Below are 21,267 nucleotides of genomic sequence, written 5' to 3'. Positions count from 1 at the left end.
GAACCGACAAACCCGAACACTCATTTAAACCTCGTTTTGGTATTCTTATAACCAAAGGTTTTGCAATATCGCATTTTAACCCACATTATTACTTAACATAGGTTGAGTAAAAAAAAGAAAAAAACTAATGAATAGAATACCGAGACCCGGTTTCGAGTAAACTTATTTTACAAAACTCGTTTTTTTTAATTTCTCAAATATTTACATTTTAAATCCTAGACTTTATTTATTTACTTTATTTGTCATGTATTTTATTTTAAACCCTTCCAAGACTACCTACTAACACAAGACCCGTTTAATATAGGTCTTGCTCGTTAAACCGATCTCTCCGATTATTCACGACACTATCTTTCAAGTTACTTGTTAATGTGAGTACTTTTTCATCCCCCGTTTTCCATCTTTCGTTTTGGGGGTGACATTGCATACTTATTCAAATTCAAATGATTTATACTTGAGTCTTAAACCACAACACGTATTGTATATGTTTACTTAAATAAATGCTCGATTTGGTGTTATATGCTTTACATGATTATGTGCAAATTCTTGAATGCTAAGGCGGGTAGCCTCTTGAATGCTAAGGCAGGTAGCCTCATCAAAGTATGATCATACGTTAATTCCGAGTATATATGGTATCCCCATATAGAAAGGTGTCGTCAATGTATTCTTATTGACGATTTCATTATTGTCGTCAATGTATTCTTATTGACGGTTCGTCAATGCATTCTTATTGACGGTTTCATTTATCTAAATTGTTGCTATTATTTATTGTTTTCATATACTAGTTGTGGATTTCATACTATATACTTATTGTCCAAAACTATGAAAATTGCTCACCAACCTTGTTGACAAACTCTATTTTATGCAATGTTACAGGTTTGATGTTAGCTTGATTGGATTACTTGAAGAAACTTATTGTCTTGGCTTTAGGATATTAAAAAATAAAAGAACAAGTTATTTGTTTATCTATCTATTTGGCATTTTGTATGAACAATTGTTGTGTTATTTATGATGATATGGATTCAAATGAGTTGTTTAAATATTCTAACTTTATAGTGTCATTGTGCAATGAGCAATCATGTCGCGCCTCGACGTTTCCGCCTTCATTGGTCGGGGTGTGACATGGATAATAATAGTTTATAATTATAATATTATATATATATTTAATTATAAAAATTTAACCAGGTACTTACAGGTAAACAGGTATTTTACCTGTTTAGACACGAAAATTAACAGGTAAATTCGTGTCTACCTGTTTAGTACACGAAACCTGTTAAGGCCCTGTTAAGGTCGTGCAGGTACGTGTCATGTATTCGTGTCTCGTGTATAAATTGCCAGCCCTACTAGGAGGTAAATATCTTCGAACCAGCAAGGCCCGAAGGAAACAAGGCCAGACCAAGGGACCTTGCCGGAATAGATAAACCGATAGATTATTTGTATAAATATCTTCTTCTATAAATAAAGGAGAGATCTACGTTGTATATTCATTCACTTCAATACAAAACACTTTTACTCTTCACTCACCTTTAATCTCCATTCTCGTAATTGTTAAGAACCTTCCCACTTCACTCGAAATAGGTTCCAACAATTTCATTTACAAGTGGACCAACTTTCACCGGAAATTATGATGGGACAAAATACATTGGGAATGCAATATAAAGATGCATTTGTCATGAACTATATACGCACATTTAACTATGTATGTTTTGTAAAAATTTAAAAGCTGATACTATATCAGTGACATAATATTATAATTTGTCATTTGTAAAAACTCTTATCTATGACAGAAACAAAGCAAATTATTAAACCGCATGTAGATTTATGTATCCGATTCATCATGTGCGTATAGTACTGTTAGCTAGAAATTGAGATAAAGAATCAAGAGAGAAGAAGAATACCACAATCAATAGCTAGTTTTCATTACTCATCAATTCAGTAGCTATACAACGATCGTAACAGACTTTGCTAACTGACTTGTTCTAACAAACTATTACCACTATTGTACTTTTAGTCCCTTGACTTACTAACTATGACAATATAACCCTTTGACTTATACTTTTGATACTAACACAACTCCCCGCATAGAAAACATTCTTGTCCTCAAGAATTAAAGTCTGGAAATCTCATCTTAAACTCCTCCTCGAATTCCCATGTAGCATTTGAAAGAGGAACACCTTGCTAATGCACTAACACTTGAGAAACAGAGCGACTACCTTTACGAACCAATCTGCGATCAACAATTGCACGCGGTTGAAACATGAATCTGGGATTCGTGGGCAATGGAATAACAGGCAAGTGTTGCCCATGAGCTTTCTTTAGTAAGGAGACATGAAAAACTGGATGGAGTTGGGCATCAGAAGGTAAATCCAGTTTATAAGCAACTGAACCAATCTTTTCCAAAACTAAGAAAGGCCCATAATATTTAGGACCAAGCTTTGAATATTGTCACACCCCGACCAAAGGCGGCGGAACATGCCGAGGTGTAACGATTGTCCATAAGCACATGACACTAATTAAAGTGACAGTATTTAATAAACTCATTTCATTTCACAACATCGAAAATGTCACATAACAATTATCCATAAAATAACCATAAACAAGATATCACAAAATATGGCAAATTTGATATTGTTCATTTTTACTAATATCCTAAGGTCTTTGATGTCGTTTTCTTCACAATCATAAATCAACCAAGATGCAAACCTGCAACATTTCATAAAATAAAGTTTGTCAACACAAATGTTGGTGAGCAATTCATAAGTTTAATCATATTAGTATATAATAAAGATAGCCACAAAACTTGCATACGAAACGATAAATAAAAGTGGTAATTTGGATAAATAGATATCGCTAAACACATTAGCGACACCTAGCTATAAGGGGATGCCAAATAGTCTAGGATTTTATAGTTCCACCAACCAAAAGCGATAAACACATAGGCATATAAGCATAGAACACCAAATCGAGCAATTATTTAGGTAAAGTATACAACTACGTTTGTGGTTTAAGATTCAAATATAAAGCATTTTGTTGAATAAGTATGAAATTTCACCCCCAAAATAAAAGATGGAAAATGGGGTATGAAGTACTCACCTTCAAGTAGTAAACTTGAAAGATGATAATTTGGAGATTTGTCGGAACGACGAGTTTAACGCACAATGCCTAAAAAGAAAAGAAGTCTTGAATTTAGAAAGGTTGTTTTGAAGGTCTTTAAACAAAATAATTGTTGAGAAATGTAAATAATTAAAGTTCAAGGTTTCAAAATGTAACTATTTAAGAATTTATAATAATAACCCTTTAAAAATGTAAGTTTGCTCGAAACCGGGTTAAAGTATCTAACCTTAATATTTACTCAACCTATGTTAAGTAATAAGGTGGATAAAATGCAAGAATGCAAATCCCTTTGGAATAAAGATACTAAAACGGGTTTTTTTTATCGAGTGTTCGGGTTGTCGGTTCGGGTCTTGATAATTGGTCAAACCCAAAGTCAACTTTCCAAAATATTAAATGTTATGAGATAACTCAATAAAAATTAATAAGACTTAACCAAGTATGTAGTTCCATTGTTTTAGAACTAACAACGCACGTTAAGCGAGTGTTCGGTTTTGTCGGTCCAAACTTTGTTATGAGATCAAGTTGGATCCAACATTTCCAAGTACTTAAGAAAATATTTAAAAATCAATTTGTAACTATTTTTAAAGAAATATACAAGTCTTGATGGCTAAAAAAAACACACTTGTGTGTCTTAAGCGAGTAAGAATCGGTTTGGTTTCCACATGTCCAAACACTAAAGAACTTGTATAATAATGTACAAATAAAAAAATACTTTAAGTTTTACAACCAAAAGTTAACAATAAAGTCTTTAAACAAAAGTTCGGATTTCGGTTCAGATCGTGTTTCGGGTTAAGACCGAGGTAAGATTCTACGAACCCATAACCATAGAATTTGTAAAAATGATTTTAGAAACTTAGATCTAACAATAAGTATGTTTAAACAATTATTTAACAAAACTAGTAACAAAGTTCGGTTTACGGTTTAGAGCTATTTGCGATTAAACCGAAGCATAGACTCTTAAAAACCCATAACCATGGAACTTGTAAACATGACCAACAAACTAAAATAAGCAAGATTAATATGTATGAACAAGTTATATAGATGTATATATATAAAGGACACGAAGTCCTCCATGAAGCCTTGCCTTATAAGGCCCGAAACCTCACCGATCGGAATCGGAGAAGTAACTACCAAAGGTAAACAAGGGGTGTATATTATATATATATGTTGCACAACCATAAACAAGTATTAATAAGGCTACATAAACTAATTAAGATGAAAGACTAAAAACCTTCAAGAACACTTAAGAAGATAACCTTGAATCTTTGATGTTTGAGAGAGTTTTTTTTTTTTGGAGTTGTAGCAAGGGAAAATGAAGAGGAAAGGTGGTGTCTATATAGGGTAATGTTGGTGGTCAAATATGGGTGTGAGACACAAGAGTTTTCATGCAAAATGGATCAAGACAAAAACACAAAACAACAAAAAAAAATTAAAAAAAAAATAAAATAAATAAATAAATAAAAATAAAAATGAAGGTAGGATGTTTTCAATACCCAACAAGTGTGAAACAATATTGTAACATAAATCCATCACTTTGATTATAACATAAGCTTCGGTTTACAAATCGGGTCGGTTTACATAATAAACATATATAAAAACGAATACAAACAAGACCCGAAATTGACGAATGTCACAGTATCCCCTACTTTAGGAAATTTCGTCCCGAAATTAAGACGAAGACGATGCTGCGAACAAATGTGGATACTTCTCTTTCATTTTGTCTTCTCACTCCCAAGTGAATTCCGCGTCGCGCCGTGATTCCCATCGAACTTTGACTAACCAAATACAGCTACGCTTGGTTCTTTTCTCGTTGCGATCCATGATCTCAACGGGTCGTTCAACCAAGACCATCAACTCATCGACATCTACTTCGTCGAGAGGTATATGGAGATTACCCTCGGCTAAGCACTTTTTAAGATTTAAAACATGAAATGTCGGATGAACACCGGTAAGTTCTTCCGGTAGTTCGAGTCGATAAGTTACTCTTCCCACACGCTCAAGGATTTTAAAGGACCAACGAAACGAGGAGCTAGTTTACCCTTCTTACCGAAACGGGCTACCCCCTTCCAAGGAGATACTTTTAGAAGGACAAGATCGCCAACATTAAATTCGATCGGTTTTCGTCGTTTTGTCGGCGTAACTCTTTTGACGACTTCTAGCGGCTAGGAGGTTCTTACGGATTCGATCAATAACGTAGGTGGCTTCTTGAACCATTTCGGGTCCCGTGATTTGAGCTTCACCGACTTCGTTCCAACTAATCGGAGAACGACATTTACGACCGTAAAGAGCTTCGAAAGGAGCCATCTCAATGCTCGAATGGTAGCTATTGTTATAAGAAAACTCAATGAACGGAATGTGAGAATCCCAATTCCCACCGAAATCAAGAACACATGCTCGTAGCATATCCTCGAGAGTTTGTATTGTACGTTCGGATTGACCGTCCGTTTGAGGATGATAAGCGGTGCTAAGATCGAGACGTGTTCCCAACAAGTGTGAAACAATATTGTAACATAAATCCATCATTTTGATTATAACATAAGTTTCGGTTAACAAATCGGGTCGGTTTACATAATAAACAAATACAAAAACGAATACAAACAAGACCTGAAATTGACGAATGTCACAAATATTTCCGAGTTTTTAACGAAGTCTGCACAAAAGGCCTCAACTTTAGATAAACCCAGTCCCCTAAATCAAAATTTCTTTCACTTCTCTGCTTGTCAGCAAACTGTTTCATACGGTTCCTGGTTTGGTTTAGATTTTGTTTAAGACTGGTAATCATAGCCTCCCTATCTCTGTGCAATATCTCCACAGCCTCTACCTTAGTATCGTTCGGTATGTACGGAATATGTGAAGGAGGAGGGTACCCATATAATGCTTTAAAATGAGTGGTCTTGATAGAGGAATGATAGATAGTATTGTACCACCACTCTACCAAACTTAACCATTTTAACCATTGATTAGGTGCCTGCATACACATACACCTCAGATAGGTCTCTAAACACCTATTTAATACCTCAGTCTGCCCATCACTCTGGGAATGATATGCAGTAGAATATGCCAGTTGAATACCTTGGAGTTTCATAAATTCTTTCCAAAATTGACTCAAAAAGAGTGGATCATGGTCAAATACAATGGTAAGAGGATTACCATGTAATTTGAATATTGTATCAAGAAAAACTTGTGCAACTTAAGGGGCATTATAAGGATGGGCTAGAGGGGTAAAATGGGCATACTTGGTTAACCTATCTACAATAACCAAAATGGTATCTTTACCTTGAATTTTGGGCAAACCTGAGATAAAATCCATTGAAATATCGGTAAAGATATGAGTAGGGACTGGCAAAGGTTGCAATAGGCCAGGAATAGCCAAAGGTTCATACTTTGCCTGCTGACATTGGGAGCATTCTTTTACACACTTATATACTTGTTTAGCACACCCCTTCCAATAGCAAAAATTCTTTACCTTTTTTAATGTGGGCACATAACCAGAGTGACCTCCCATTGCAGAAGAATGAAACAGCTCAATTATGTCTTGTTTTAACTGACTATCATCTCCAATACACTACTTGTTTTTTCTCCTCAACAACCCATCATTCCAAGTAACATGAGGAATCTTTTGCCCTTGAACTAACTTTTGTATAGCAGATTGAAGATAAACATCATGCTCCCATGAAGCTTTAATCCTGTTTAGTAACAAAGGATCAATAGCAGTCATACCTATCTCAAATAGTGCTAATCCAGGCATTCTAGACAGCCCATCAGCTACCACATTTTCAGTGCCCTTCTTGTACACTATCTCATAAGTGTACCCCATCAACTTAGCTAACCAAGACTATTGTAAAGGAGTAGTGATTTTTTGAGTTAATAAGAACTTCAAACTCTTGTGATCCGTTTTTATTATAAACTTCTTAGCCACCAAATAATGGTGTCATTGCTTTACAACCATCATGATTGCCAAGAGTTCCTTTTCATATACTGACAAAGTAAGCTGTCTTACAGAAAATGCTTTACTGATAAAAGCTATATGATGATTTTCTTGCAACAAAACTACACCCATTACTTTAGAAGAAGCATCTGTCTCGACGATAAATGCTTTTGTAAAGTCAGGGAGAGCCAACACCGGTGCAGAGGTCAGAGCAGCCTTTAACTTTTCAAATGCTTCCTCTACTTCCTTTGTCCAAACAAGATTCTTCCTTCTTTAATAATTCTGTTAGAGGTCTTGCATGAATTCCAAAGGACTTGATGAATCTTCTATAATAGCCCGCCAATCCCAAAAAACCCCTTAATTACTTAAGATTTTGAGGAATTGGCCATTCTTGAATGGCTATGATTTTCTTGGGATCAGTTTGTACCCCTTGACCAGAGATAATATGGCCCAAGTATTCTACAGCAGCCCCTCCAAAAGAGCATTTGGACTTCTTAGCCATGAGTGAATTATCTATCATAAGTAGCAAAACTTGTTCAAGATCAGTCACATGTTGAGTCATAGTTGGGCTGTAAACTAGTATGTCATCAAAGAATACTAGAGTGGTCTTTCTTAATAAAGGCTTGAATGTTTCATTCATTAAAGATTGAAATGTAGCAGGTGCATTAGTGAGACCAAACGGCATCACTACAAATTCAAACAAGCCCTGGTGGGTTCTAAAAGTTGTTTTATGAATATCTCTTTCGTCCATTCTTATCTGATGGTAACCAGCCCTTAAGTCAAGCTTAGAAAACATAGTAGCACCCCCTAACTCATCTAGTAATTCTTCAATAAGTGGAATGGGAAATCTGTTTTTAATAGTAGCCTCATTTAATTGTCTATAGTCAACACAAAATCGCCAAGTTCCATCCTTTTTCTTTACTAAAACTACAGGTGACGCAAAAGTACTTTTGCTATTTCGAACAATACCAACATCTAATAATTCTTGAGTCAATTTCTCCAAAACATCTTTTTGACCAACAGGATACCTATAAGCTCTTTGGTTGATTGTGACATTTTCGTCTTTTAGCAAGATTCTATGATCACAGTCTCTTTTAGGAGGTAAAGTAATAGGTACCTAAAAAATGTCTTGAAATTGGTGAAGTAATGCATCTAATTGCTTATTAGGGGTAAAATTGACAATACTGGTATCATGTTGAAAGGAACTTGACCCCACAGTTTGCAGGCTATAAAGTTGTGCAGTAGCTACATCTTGTGTCAATAAACTTCCCAACTTTTCTGCAGAACATAATTGCATATCTTTTGCATCAATTCCCTTCAATTCAAACAACTGGTTAGCCACTTTAAACCTCATAGTCAACTCTTTAAAATTCCACATAATGTCATTGAGAGTTTGTAACCATTGCACTCCTAATACCATATCGTAATTACTTAATGGAATGAGCATAACATTAGTAGTAAACCAGTTACCTTGCATACTTCACTTAAAGTGCTCACATAAGTGAGTACAAGCCAACTTGTTACCATCAGCAATGGTAATACTTAACTCACTGATGGGTTTAATAGGACATTTCATCTTCAAAGCCAAATCCCTATTAAGAAAATTATGAGTTGACCCCGAGTCGATGAGAATCTGCAGGGGGGGTTTAGTGCCTATTGATCCTTTCACCCTCATGGTAGAAAATGAGTTCACTCCCATTATAGCATTCAAAGAAATACATGGATCTTGTAACTCTTGTCTTAAGAGCTCCACAGAATCACTACAATCTTCCTCTATTTCTACTATTTCAATAGAGAATAATTGTTTATTCTTACAAATGTGGTTTGGAGTGTACTTTTCAGTATATCCAAAACATTCACCCTTAGCCCTTTTTTCTTATATCTCTTTATGGCTTAATCTTCTAGTATTAAGAGACTTAGAATCAAAGATGGGGTAGGTAACAAGGGCAGGTTCACACCACCACCTCTATTGCTATAATCCGTGGTTCTTGAAGTAGATGCAGAATAGGATGGTTTAAAGGATCTAATGGGTTGTACCAGGGACATATTATTATCATTTTGAACTCTAGCCAGCATGTAAGCTTCTGGTAAAGTTCTTGGCCTAATCAACTTCACCAGATTTCCAATTTCAGGCTTAATGGCTCTAAGAAACATGCTCACAGCATAATCATCACAAATGTCAACCCTAGTCAATGCTATATCAAACTCTTTACAAAATTCATCAAGAGATTGATTAGTTTGTTTCAAATCTGCTAAAGAACCCATAGCATATTGATTAAGGCCAAAATCAAATCTTGAAACTATAAATACCTTATACTCATACCACATCATGCCATCAATACTACCACCCCTCGATCTAACAAATGATTGATGCCAAAATAAAGCTGTATCCTCTAAATGAACTACAGCATGACGAACCTTGAGATTTTCAGGAGTGACATCAATATCAAAGAAGTGCTCTGCTCTAATTAACCAACCCTCTATATTATCACCGTTGAATTTTGGAAAATCTATCTTTGTCAAACGATTACGGCTGTTATGGAAAGGATGTAGATGTGAATTATCAGTCGGTCCATTCACACCTGTGCCATGGTGATGATGATTGCTGTTTTGATTGTTGCTCAGCGCCTGAACACTCTGGATAAGCTCGTTCATTTGATTCTCCATTTGTGTCTTCATTGAAGCGATGTTCTCGGCATTCTTTGTGATAGCCGACTCCAAACGATTCAAGACTACGTCGTTTTCTTGTACTCGCTGATCCATTGACATATTACGAGTAGTCATTACTGATTGAAACTGAATTGAAATTAGGGCAAAATTGGTTGAAATTGGGGAAAAAATGAATTGGTCGAAGAATGATCAATTCTTGAAGAATTGAAATGAAATTGAATGTAACAGAGATTGAAATTGATCGAGCAATGATCAATTTCAGCGAATTGAAACGAAAAAGAATAACAGATTGAATGACGAATCGAATTTGGTGAAGAAATCAAGCGGGTTTCGAGGAAAGAATTGCTTTGATACCAATTTGTTAGCTAGAAATTGAGATAAAGAATCAAGAGAGAAGAAGAATACCACAATCAATAGCTAGTTTTCATTACTCATCAATTCAGTAGTTATACAACGATCGTAACAGACTTTGCTAACTGACTTGTTCTAACTAACTATTACAACTATTGTACTTTTAGTCCCTTGACTTACTAACTATGACAATATAACCCTTTGACTTATACTTTTGATACTAACAAGTACAGTCTTAATTAAGCCCCGAAAGGTGAAAATTGCGCTGTTGCCTTTCTTATAGTGTGGTGACTTTGATCCGATCAAGTTGCCATTGATAAAATAGTTAAATCACATATAACAAGATTTATCAAAATCTCATAGATAATTTCTTGTATCATTAAGTCATTACGTAACTAATTTTAAATATGATACACATAATGATATGATCTTATCAATTAAGTATCGTCACAATACGTTAACAACTTATAACATAATTGATACTTTTATAGTTTATTCAATACATACAAATGTAAAATTTTGATATCTATCTAACTTTACTAATAAAAGAAAATAATGAGGATGATGTGGCAATCCCACATTCATTGTTGGTCTAATCTCTCTTCTCATTCATTCTATCTATCCACGGGTTATGGGCAAAACCATTTTGTTAAATGGGTTATAATTTCCTTTCTAATATTTCATCTCATTCATATCTATCCATGAGTCATGGGTCAAAATAATTTTGGCAAAAGGGTTATAATTTCCTTTATAATTTTCTAATTCCTCATCTTATTTATCCTACATATCCATGGGTCAAAAAATTTTTGACAAATGGGTTATAATTTTCTTTCTAATTTTCTAATCTTTCATCTCATTCATTATAGTTATCCATAAGTAATAAGTCAAAACAATTTTATCAAATGTTGTATATTGTTGTAAACTTGTAATGGTTCATCTCGTTCTAATTTCTAAATTTGAGGTTATAGACTTCTTACTATTTGTATTATATATTTTATTTTCTTTTTACCTTTAATTTTGTTTATTTCTTAAAAAAACGTACTTTATTTATTTTTATTATTTAACAAATTCTGTATAATACACGGGCTCAAAAGCTAGTGCATAATAATAGGATTTCTTAATTAAAGGTCCTGTCCTATGGACTTATGGAGATTGGATCGCATATATGCATTTGAGACACGAGTCCGATCTATATATAACCAGTTTATCAGCCAAGGCCCATAGCTCGGTATAGCATAAAGCAAGCAACAGCCCATTCGGCCCAACTTTAACGGAGCTCGGATAGTCGGATTCCATATTTCCATTACGAGTCCGATCTATATATAACCACTAAATTGTATTATTTTACGTGCACATTAGTTTATCTAGCATGTGGCACTAATAATCATTTTATTTTGCCATACTCCGCATTTGTGTCAACTAAGGGTGCTTTTCGGGTTCGTTTTTCAGGTTCTTCGGGCTTCAAAGTTTTAAATCTTGACCCAAAACCCAACCTAAATCTTTCACGGGTTTTCCGGGTTCGGGTTTGAAACCCAACCCAAATCTTTCACTGTTTTGAGGTATGTTTTATATCAATCGACTCGTATCCTCATTCTGATCAAAAGCCCTAAAATATCAATTTGAAATTTGGAAAAGACTTAGCGTCATTACGTTTTTTTTAACGGACGTCCAATGAAAACAAATGGTGTGAAAGCTGGGACCAGTGGCAGCTACTTTCTAAGTTTGGATTATTATTATCGACCAACCGCATTAAGTTGGGATTATTAAAATCCAATTTACGTATAATATAACTTGTAAGAGGTAAATTAATTGATATAAGGGGAGAGGGACACCCCGGGCAAAACACAAATCGTTTACCTATGCCCACTAGTCAACACCGCTGTCGTTAACCTATTAACCAATTCGTGTACCCTTTCGTGAACTAGTACCCGAGTTGTTTGAGGAAGAGAGTGATGGCATGTGTGTGTGGAGAGGAGAGAGTAATAGAGAGTTTGGGTAGTTAAGTGAAGTGTTATCTTTAAATTAAGTGGCTTTAAAATAGTTTATAATATAATGATATAACATTATGAGATTAATAGAAAAATAAATACCTTGAGTGACCACCCCTTCTACCGTAAAAGTGTAACACCCCAAAAGACCGGTTACAAAAGATGTCTCTATTTAATTTCCAACTAAACACCAATTAACAAACAACCTAAATGTTTGTGCATTTGTTGTGATAACAATAATAATAAAGAGTCCTTAAATTAATATTTATGCATGCATAATTCATGCCACGTGTGGTTTGAACTTAATAAAAGATAGAAACCAATAAAACTTACACTTTACATAATACCTCCATCTTGAAGTCAAATGCCTTCACCAACCCAGCAATCAATATATTTATTTATTTAAATAAGGCAAAAGATAATACATATTTAATTATTTATAGTTTTATACAAAACTATGCGCATACTCCTTCAATATTTATTGGGAAAATAAATTTTAAAAGAACAATGTTATGCAACTAAAATCAAAGTTTAATTAATAATTTATGAAATCCTTTGGAAAACAAATTAGTAATATAATTGACCTAACTTTTAATAACATTAATGCACTAAAAAGTAAAAACGAGTCCATACAACCTTAAACCTTTAACTTACATATACACATTCCATGTAGTCAAGTGAGTTACGACACACGGGACAAGTACGATGAACCTTCAACCATGTATCTACACAGCTTACATGAAACAAGTGCCCACATTCGGGCAACAACCGGATCATATCGGTTGCTTTATAATCTGCTAAGCAAATAACACAACCCGAGCCATAATAATTGCTACGGTGGTCCGTTTCATTGTAAACAAACGTTGGCAAAGTTTCCACAACATCATCTTGATGACTTTCTAGTTGCAAGTTGCGTTTACATATGTAAGAAATACAGAAGATGACGAAGATGATGAAGAGAAAAAAAGAAGTATAGCCCGAGAACGTAGGCGGCCGCGTTTTTGCTGTTGTAGATTGGTTCTCCGGTGTCCATTGGAGTATTAATGGAACAATATGATATTGTGTGTGTATGTATACTAAGGAAAAAGTGAACTTTTGGGTTTTTTATTGGTGGAGTTGAAATTTAATGGTGAATAGTATCATCCAATAAAATTATAATCATATTTGGTTTTGACTATACTGTTTAATAATTAATAATATATCGAATCTTGTTTGATTTGACTATAATATTATTTATAAAATATACTCTAAGAAATATTATGTGTTACCTCTTACCAATGAGTTCGTGGTGGAGCGGTAAGGAGGATATTTGGATTTTCATATGACTCAGGTTCGATTACTACCCTCATCATTTGGTTTTGGTGCCATCAGGTGATGATGAGAGACTAGGCGGGTATGTGGCGTTCACTATTTAGATCATTGAAATGAACGGGTTTTATCTCACCGCATTGTCGTGCTTTCGGACGAGTGCTCACGGGCATTGGCTTTAGGTGAGGGTTTTTCTCAGATCGAAAAACATGTGCATCACAATGTGGTGAATTTAGCGAGTAGCCCATTAGAAAGTTCCGTTTTAAAGAGAAAAGAAATATTATGCATAGTGTTATTAAAATATTTTTTTAATTATTGAAGTGCTAGAGCAGTGAAAGGACTGTGATGAAACGAGGAAAAGTCTTGATTGTTGAAATTTGTGATTAGCAAGTAATGCAAAACCATAATTTAGATAGTAATAGTAATTAGGTAACCGTACACACACGGAGTATGTGATTAATAGAAGATGTCTTGTTTGATTATAAAATTAAGTTTAAAGGTTTTAATTTGATTGTGAAATTTGAATTAAAGGTAAACAATGAAAACAAAAAACACAAGAAACTCAAGGTAAATAACGAGCAGTCATTTTCAGTTTCAAGATTTAACAACTAAAAGGTTCAATTGAATGTTGGTGCATAGCATATAAATAAGGGAAAATACTGAAAATGGTCATTTTCTAAACGTTAGGATCCATCGTAATAGAACTGACACCCGACAGATCTTTTTGACACATTTCCATTCTTGAACCAACCACAACTTGGCACGTATACACTGAAACGATCGGTCGTTTAGTTATGGTGCCGAACGTTTATTAAAGAGTCAGTCTGACGGTTTAATAAACGGTCGGCCAACGTATCTATTCCGTAGGGCCTTCATCTCTACTCCGTCGACCAACAAATCTATTTCGGCAGTCTTCATATCTACTTTGTCGACCTACATATCTATTATGGCGGCCTTCACATCTATTCCGTCAGGCCTTCATATATACTCAAGCGACCAATAGATAGCGGACTTCATTCTATTCCGTCAGGTCTTCATATCTATTTATTCAGGGCATTATTATTATCTTCATATTTAATTTCTATTTATTAAATAATTAATAAAAAAACAATGAATTCAAATAATCGAAACATTATTTTATGTTTAGTGAAAATTTTTAGGGTTAAGGGTAATAACCCATAAATTTGGTGGATCGTAAAATTAAAAAAAAAAATACATATTTGGGTGGTTTGTGATGATACGCAAAACCTCAACATAAGTAACATTTATTCCTATAATTTGACGATATTCGTTTTCTACCATTGTCGTGTAACATCTTGACCGTTTAAAAAAAACGACCGTTTAGTTTTGGCGTCGACCATTTATTAAACAGTCGGTCCGATGGTTTAAACACCTTGATACGGTCGGTCCGACGGTTTAATAAATGGTCATCAACAGATCTATTCCGTCAGACACTCATATCTACTCCGTTGACCAACAACATATCTAATCGGTCTTCACGTCTATTCCGTTTGGTGTCAGATCAATAAACCATTTTGGTCATTTTCCCTATAAATAACAACATTAATATGAAAGTAGCATATAAAGTTATAAACAGTCGATCACACTAGGGTCTAGGAAAATCACCTAAGTCCTAACTACGTTAACTAATGTGAAATCAACAATTATCCACGAGTCATAGCAAACGGCACAAACAGATACATTAATTAGGGTGAGATGACCCCTACCGAGAACTCAAAATTCAAGTCACACGTCCAATTAACATTAACACAAAGCAATAAAGCACAACACTGCATTAAAAAAGATCGTGACATTCCCACACAAACCTATATATTTTCACACTCCTAATATGCTTTATATTGTTCAATATGGAGCATATTAGTCTCTAATGAAAGACAACCACGTACCTAACAAAGAATCATATACATAATGGGCGGGTCTCACAAATTAAATCAATTCTAATATTTTTTCATATTGTCCAATATTAAGCATATTAAGCTCCCATTTAAAAATAAAAGTCTCTTCTTCTACCTACTCACAATCACATGCAAAATGATTGTGTCGCACAAGTCAAGTCTGTCTTTTCCATCTATATGCTTCATATTGGCCAATAAGCATGTATATACCATCCATCACCAACTTATTATTCTCATTCTCAAACTTTAATCACATTAACACCATTCATTATAAACTTTTGTAACAATGTCATGGTGGAACGCCAACTACCTTGTCGGCGAAAATTTTAACGAGTCGGTTGTTTCAGATTCTTATGATCGGTCTGGCATTCCTGGTTCTTACGAGAAACTGTTGTAGCCAGCCTAAACGAAGAGGAGGTCGTGGTTGGTTTTCATTCACATGACAAGAGAGGCAAAGCATTTATTTCTCAATTTGCATGTATCTTTAATTTACGCTCACCTTTTAGCCACAACACATGTTTCAGGAGCCTCTCCCTCACGGTGAACCTTTGTACGCTCAACAGGGTTACGCAGGCTACAAATACGGGAGTGAACCTTCGTACGCACAACACGACTATTCGGACTACGACTATGGTTATTATGAACTTTCATACGCACAATAAAACTACCAGGATTACGGCTACAGTAGTGAACCTTCGTACGCATAGCAAAACTATCCGGACCAAGCATACGCGAATGAACAAATCAAGGAGGAGTCAATGGATGACGAGGAAGTCCGTTACCCGATAGCTTCGTTCGAAGCTGACCAGGTACGACAATTGCTTAGTTCGATAAATTGAGGTTTAAATGTGCCATTTTTTCATGACTGCAAAGAGTTAAAAGATTGGCTACAAAGAGAGGAACTGATTGCTCTTACGTCAAAGTTACTAGAAGATCGAAGAAAAAAAAAGGAGAAAATGACGCAAATGTATGGCTTCAATGTAGTCTTAGTGGCAAGTACAAAAGTATGGCCACGATGAGGAAAACTAACAACAAAAAATAGGTTGTTCTTTCCAACTTACAGGGTGGTACGATGCAACGCATAAGATTTGGAGGTTAGATGTGTTGAACACTGCGCATAACCACAACCCTTCTGAAAATCTAGAGGGCCACACGTATGCTAAAAGACTTTCTTAAGACGAGTACAGATTCGTGGAGCATCTGGCAGCACAAGACATTCCGACACGTAACATTATTTCTATTTCTCGCTTATACATTGATAACAATATACTAGTTGTTAGGTGGTGCATGAATTATACATCTCTTTGAAATTCAAAGAGTTTGAAAACAAGAATCATCTTTTCAATTGTCTTCTTGAACCAATGAAAAGAAGTTAAGAATATATTTTGAAGACATACCACCAATGTTCACATGTGCCGCCGCTTTAAACCCATGTTTAAATGTTTGCGGGGGTTGAAACATTGATCAAGGAAACATATGATATGATATACATGAGATCAACCCGATGTTGTCGACGTAAGCAAAGAACTCTTTAAAAAAAACCCGATTTGAGCTCATCTACACAAAACCGATAAAACCATCAGCTCAAGCATACAAACCCAACCCAACCTGTTAGCATATTTCTTAAATCATTGTCTAGTTTTGTTAAAACCATGAACATCGAATTGCAAAATCAAGTTTGACATCATCATTACTATCAATTAAAAATGCCATATCAAACACAACAACATGTTAGTACCAAGCTAAGACAAACTTTACCCATCCATTGACAATTGACAAAAACCTCCCCAAAAATAACACACATCAAACAACACAAACAAGTAATAGTATTTCAAATCGTTCATACACGTCGCAGTTTTATATTTAAGTTTAAAAAAAGAAGGAAAAATGCAGCTGATATTAGATGAGACCAGATTGTTGATCCAATTACTGTTGTGCACATTGTACCCTCTGTGCACCACCATGCATGTCTTCGTCTTCATCATAAGCTTCTTGAGCCGCTTGCTGTTGCTTCCTTCTCATCTCTTCTTCAATGTTGACATCATGCAGAGTTGTCTCTTCACATTCATCAAGCTCCATATCTGTCATCTGCATTGATGGCTTCGGTGGCAACACCGCCTCTAACGCCTTGCACTCGTCTGGTGACAATGAGTCAGGGAAGTCCACGGTGAAGTGGATGTACAGCTTCCCCCTCATAAACGGCCTCTGGTACATTGGCATTCCTTCATCATTTATTGCCTTGAATTGGTCTACATACAAATCAATTGTTAGCCAATCAAATCACCGTCATAAAAAATACATTTTTAAACATGAATCATTAGTTTGCAGAGGGCGTAAACATTACCAGGCTTCACAACTTCTCCAGGTTGAGATTTGATGAGAAGCTGTCTGTTATCCAAGTGAGTCAAGACAAACTGGAACCCGCACAGGGCCTCTGTCAAGCTCAATGTGTGCTCAACAAATAAGTCATCACCCTTTCGCTTAAACTTCGGGTGCTCCTTTTGTTGCAGCACAAACACAATATCACCAGTAACCGTATCAGGCTGTACAACCAAAAAACAAGTCAAGCACCTACCCATCTTCATAATAAAAACTCAAAACACAAAATAATATGAAAAGAAGCTTACAGCTTCATCAGCCTCCCCAGGAAACGTAATCTTCTGTCCATTTTGCATGCCCTTCTCCACATGTACTTCCAGAACCTTCTTTTCCTGAACCACTTTCTCACCCTTGCACTGTGTGCAACGATCCTTATCATTAATGGTTTCTCCGGTACCCTTGCACTCGTTACAAGGATGTTGCATCTGCTGGATCATGGACGGGCCAAGATGTCTGATAGAAACTTTCATTCCTGAACCTTGGCAGCCGGCACATTTCATTGAAGCACCTGACTTTGAACCCTTGCTGCAAATTTGCTAACTTGAGTTAAAAAATGATAAAACAGACATAAACTTGAGTAGGAGATGAATTCAGAACATACCCTTTACACTTGGAGCAGATAACATTACGTGAAAGCGAGAGCTTTTTGGAAGTTCCATTGTAGAGATCCTCAAGAGAAACCTTGAGGGGATGAACAACGTCTTCTCCCCTCCGTTGCCTTCGTCCCCTACTGCTACCACCACCGCCACCTGATTACAAAATAATTTTAAGTAATTACTAACATTAAATAAAAAACAAAAAAAAACGTGGCCGAAAGAAGATAAAGATTGCTTACCACCAAAGAAAGATTGAAAGATGTCAAAGGGGTCATGACCACCACCTCCACCTCCCATTCCTTCCTTCAAGGCATCCTCACCATACTCGTCATATATCTCACGCTTCTCGGGATCACTCAGTACCTCATATGCTTGTGCAAGCTCTTTAAACTAAAAAAATATTCACCATTAAACACATATAAGTACAACTTACAGCCATCTAGGGCTGGCAATACATGTCTTAGCAGGCTAGCAACGACGCGCTTAATGCAAGTATCAAACATCAATACGACTCGTTTAACTACTTAATATGTCATGACTAAAAAACAGTGTTAAGTTTCATGTACCAATAAGAAAAAAATGGTGAAGTTTAGCCTACTAATTTCAATTATATCATTATCATCATCATCGTACTCAGTATATCCCACAAATAGCAAAGCTATGGTAGGGTCTGAGGAGGGTAAGATGTAGATAGCCTTACCTCTATAATCTATCCCGTAGGAATAGAGAGGCTGCGACGGGTGAGACCCCCGGCTCGATAGTAGTTTCGCATCAAGCCTTAGACTAAGGCACATAACACTCAACCATCGGGACCCCGGCCGATTGGTGCATGTACCCTTGTCTTTCGACTATCCACACCACCACATGATGCCTGATTAACCTTCCGCCACTTTTAACGTTATTTTCATGAGATTAGTAAAATAACATCAAAATTAGTGCAATTTCAATTATATAAAAAATAAAAAAAATCACATACCGCACTTTCTTTTTTTATTAACAGGTCTTGTCGTGCCTTAAACAGGTACCCAATTCAATAGAGCAATCAATACAAATACAAAAAGAAAACCTCTAAATGCGCAAATGACAATATACTTTTATATCAATTCTCACTTCAGGCACACTAACATTTACTCAAATAATTATAAAAGTCTTCCATTTTAAGTGAATTTTTTTGACAGTTTCACTGCTCAATGCAGCAAACAAATAAATAGATATATTAAAACCATTGACAGCAATTGCAGGACCTTTAAAAACAAAAACTTTAGCTCTCTTATAACTTATTACAACCCTTTAGTCCTAGCAGCATGGCATCAAATCAGCAGAATCAAAATATCACTAATTAGGTCCAAATCACCTATCATTTTAACTAAACTAATACTAATCACAAGTACTTTCAGATATTAAAATACAACACAAATACAAGAAACCCAATTAAACAATATTAAAAGTGAATTACCTTCTCAGGATCTCCACCTTTGTCCGGATGATTCTTAATAGCGGCTTTCCGATACGCCTTCTTGAGATCATCCTGTGAAGCATCTTTGGGGACCCCAAGGATCTCGTAATACTTGGTGTTATCACTCTTCTTCGGTGCTCTTCCAAACATCTTGTCTGTGTCTACCTTCTTCGATTCTCAGTACAAACTAGAACCAACACACGTAATCAGATCCAACCCACAAACAAACTGATTAATATAATTGTGTATATATTGTATGTATATACCTGAGAAGAAGTAGATCGGAAAAGGAAGACTTGACTCACTGGTTTGTTCGGCGAATGAGAGAGAGGGGGTTTGTGGGTTGTGGGTGGAGGGTGTGGTATAGTAGAATTGGACGGTCCAGATTGATTTCATCCGATATAATAGAAGCCTCTAGAAGCCAGCCTCAAGCTGTTCACAGCTTCACATCTCCAATTCTTATTATTATTATTATTATTATTATTGGTAAAGTACAAAGTCAAAGTCGTACCACGGGGCTAATTTTATGATGAGGACCAATATTTAGAAACGGATGCTATATACAAACTAGGGTTGCATGGCCGTTCAAATCGCTCGTTGCTTGAACACATTCGTCACTCACTCGGAAATCGTTTGGCAAATGCCCGCTCGATTGTAAACGAGTCGCGCAGCTCGGTTTGTAAACGAGTAAAGGTCTGCTCGGTTGTAAACGAGCCAAGCGACGAGCAAGCCTTAGCGGTTCGGATCGGCTCATGAACAACCCTAATACGACTCTTATAGGTCTACATGACCCGTTTAGCAATGTGTGTCTTATACATGTACGGAGAAATCAGAGTCACGGCTTTTTGCAATTTGTACGGCTTGTATAAGTCTATGCTAGTTGTGCGGGACCTGATGTCTCGTATAGTTCTTTGTGGCCCTATATGCCTCGTAGAGGCTATATATGTTTCGTATAGGTCCTCGTGGATGAGTTGTATGCCTTGTACATGCCTATACAACTTTTATAGCTCTTTGTGGATGAACTATGACACACCAAAAACATAAACTGAAGCATGCCGACACAGAGCGACATAATTCTGGTCATATACAAGTATACGACTCATATGGGCTTATACATTGGTGTCTGGATAACCAAGGTGGTGTTTATAGAGCACAAACTATTTCGAAAGCATAACCAGTGATAAAATTCTCTCTTTTGTATCGATTTAAGAGTCAGACCGGACCAAGTCAGAAATATGTTATCTTTATGATACATTTTTAAGTCCTTATAGAAGTTCTTATAGTACAAATTACAATATCTATTTTTATAGAGATTCACTATTCATATCTATGAAATTTAATTATTATACGTTAATAATTTCAATTTATGCGCTAAACATTTTGGTTTATACATCAAACGTTAATGATTGAGACGTAAATTATTATATAAAAAATATAATATAATGATTTATATTAAATTTCTAAGGAAAAGTTAAAATACAAAGGGAGACAAAAATAAGAAGTGTGAGAAAGATTTGTAACAAAAAAAACTCCTAAAAAAATCTCAAAAAATTAATAAAAAAAT

General features: G+C 35.6%; 1 protein-coding gene across 1 annotated transcript; it reads right to left on the bottom strand.

Moving 5' to 3' along the window:
• Positions 1 to 17,180: 17,180 nt before the first annotated feature.
• On the bottom strand, positions 17,181 to 20,021 carry LOC143542267 (dnaJ protein homolog). The gene is made up of 7 exons (XM_077034899.1): positions 19,970 to 20,021; positions 19,704 to 19,890; positions 18,487 to 18,637; positions 18,253 to 18,400; positions 17,900 to 18,176; positions 17,617 to 17,815; positions 17,181 to 17,521 (listed from the first exon to the last, which is right to left on the bottom strand). Exons 2-7 carry the CDS (start codon positions 19,851 to 19,853, stop codon positions 17,199 to 17,201), a joined length of 1,248 nt encoding a protein of 415 aa, XP_076891014.1. The 5' UTR covers positions 19,854 to 19,890; positions 19,970 to 20,021; the 3' UTR covers positions 17,181 to 17,198.
• Positions 20,022 to 21,267: the final 1,246 nt, after the last annotated feature.

Source organism: Bidens hawaiensis, unplaced genomic scaffold, assembly GCF_021521415.1.
Source record: "Bidens hawaiensis isolate Kalapana, Puna unplaced genomic scaffold, B.hawaiensis_p1.1 tig00012813_1, whole genome shotgun sequence".
NCBI classification, from domain to species: Eukaryota; Viridiplantae; Streptophyta; class Magnoliopsida; order Asterales; family Asteraceae; genus Bidens; species Bidens hawaiensis.
Note: the sequence above shows the minus strand (reverse complement) of the source record. Positions and strands in the feature narration are given on the sequence as shown.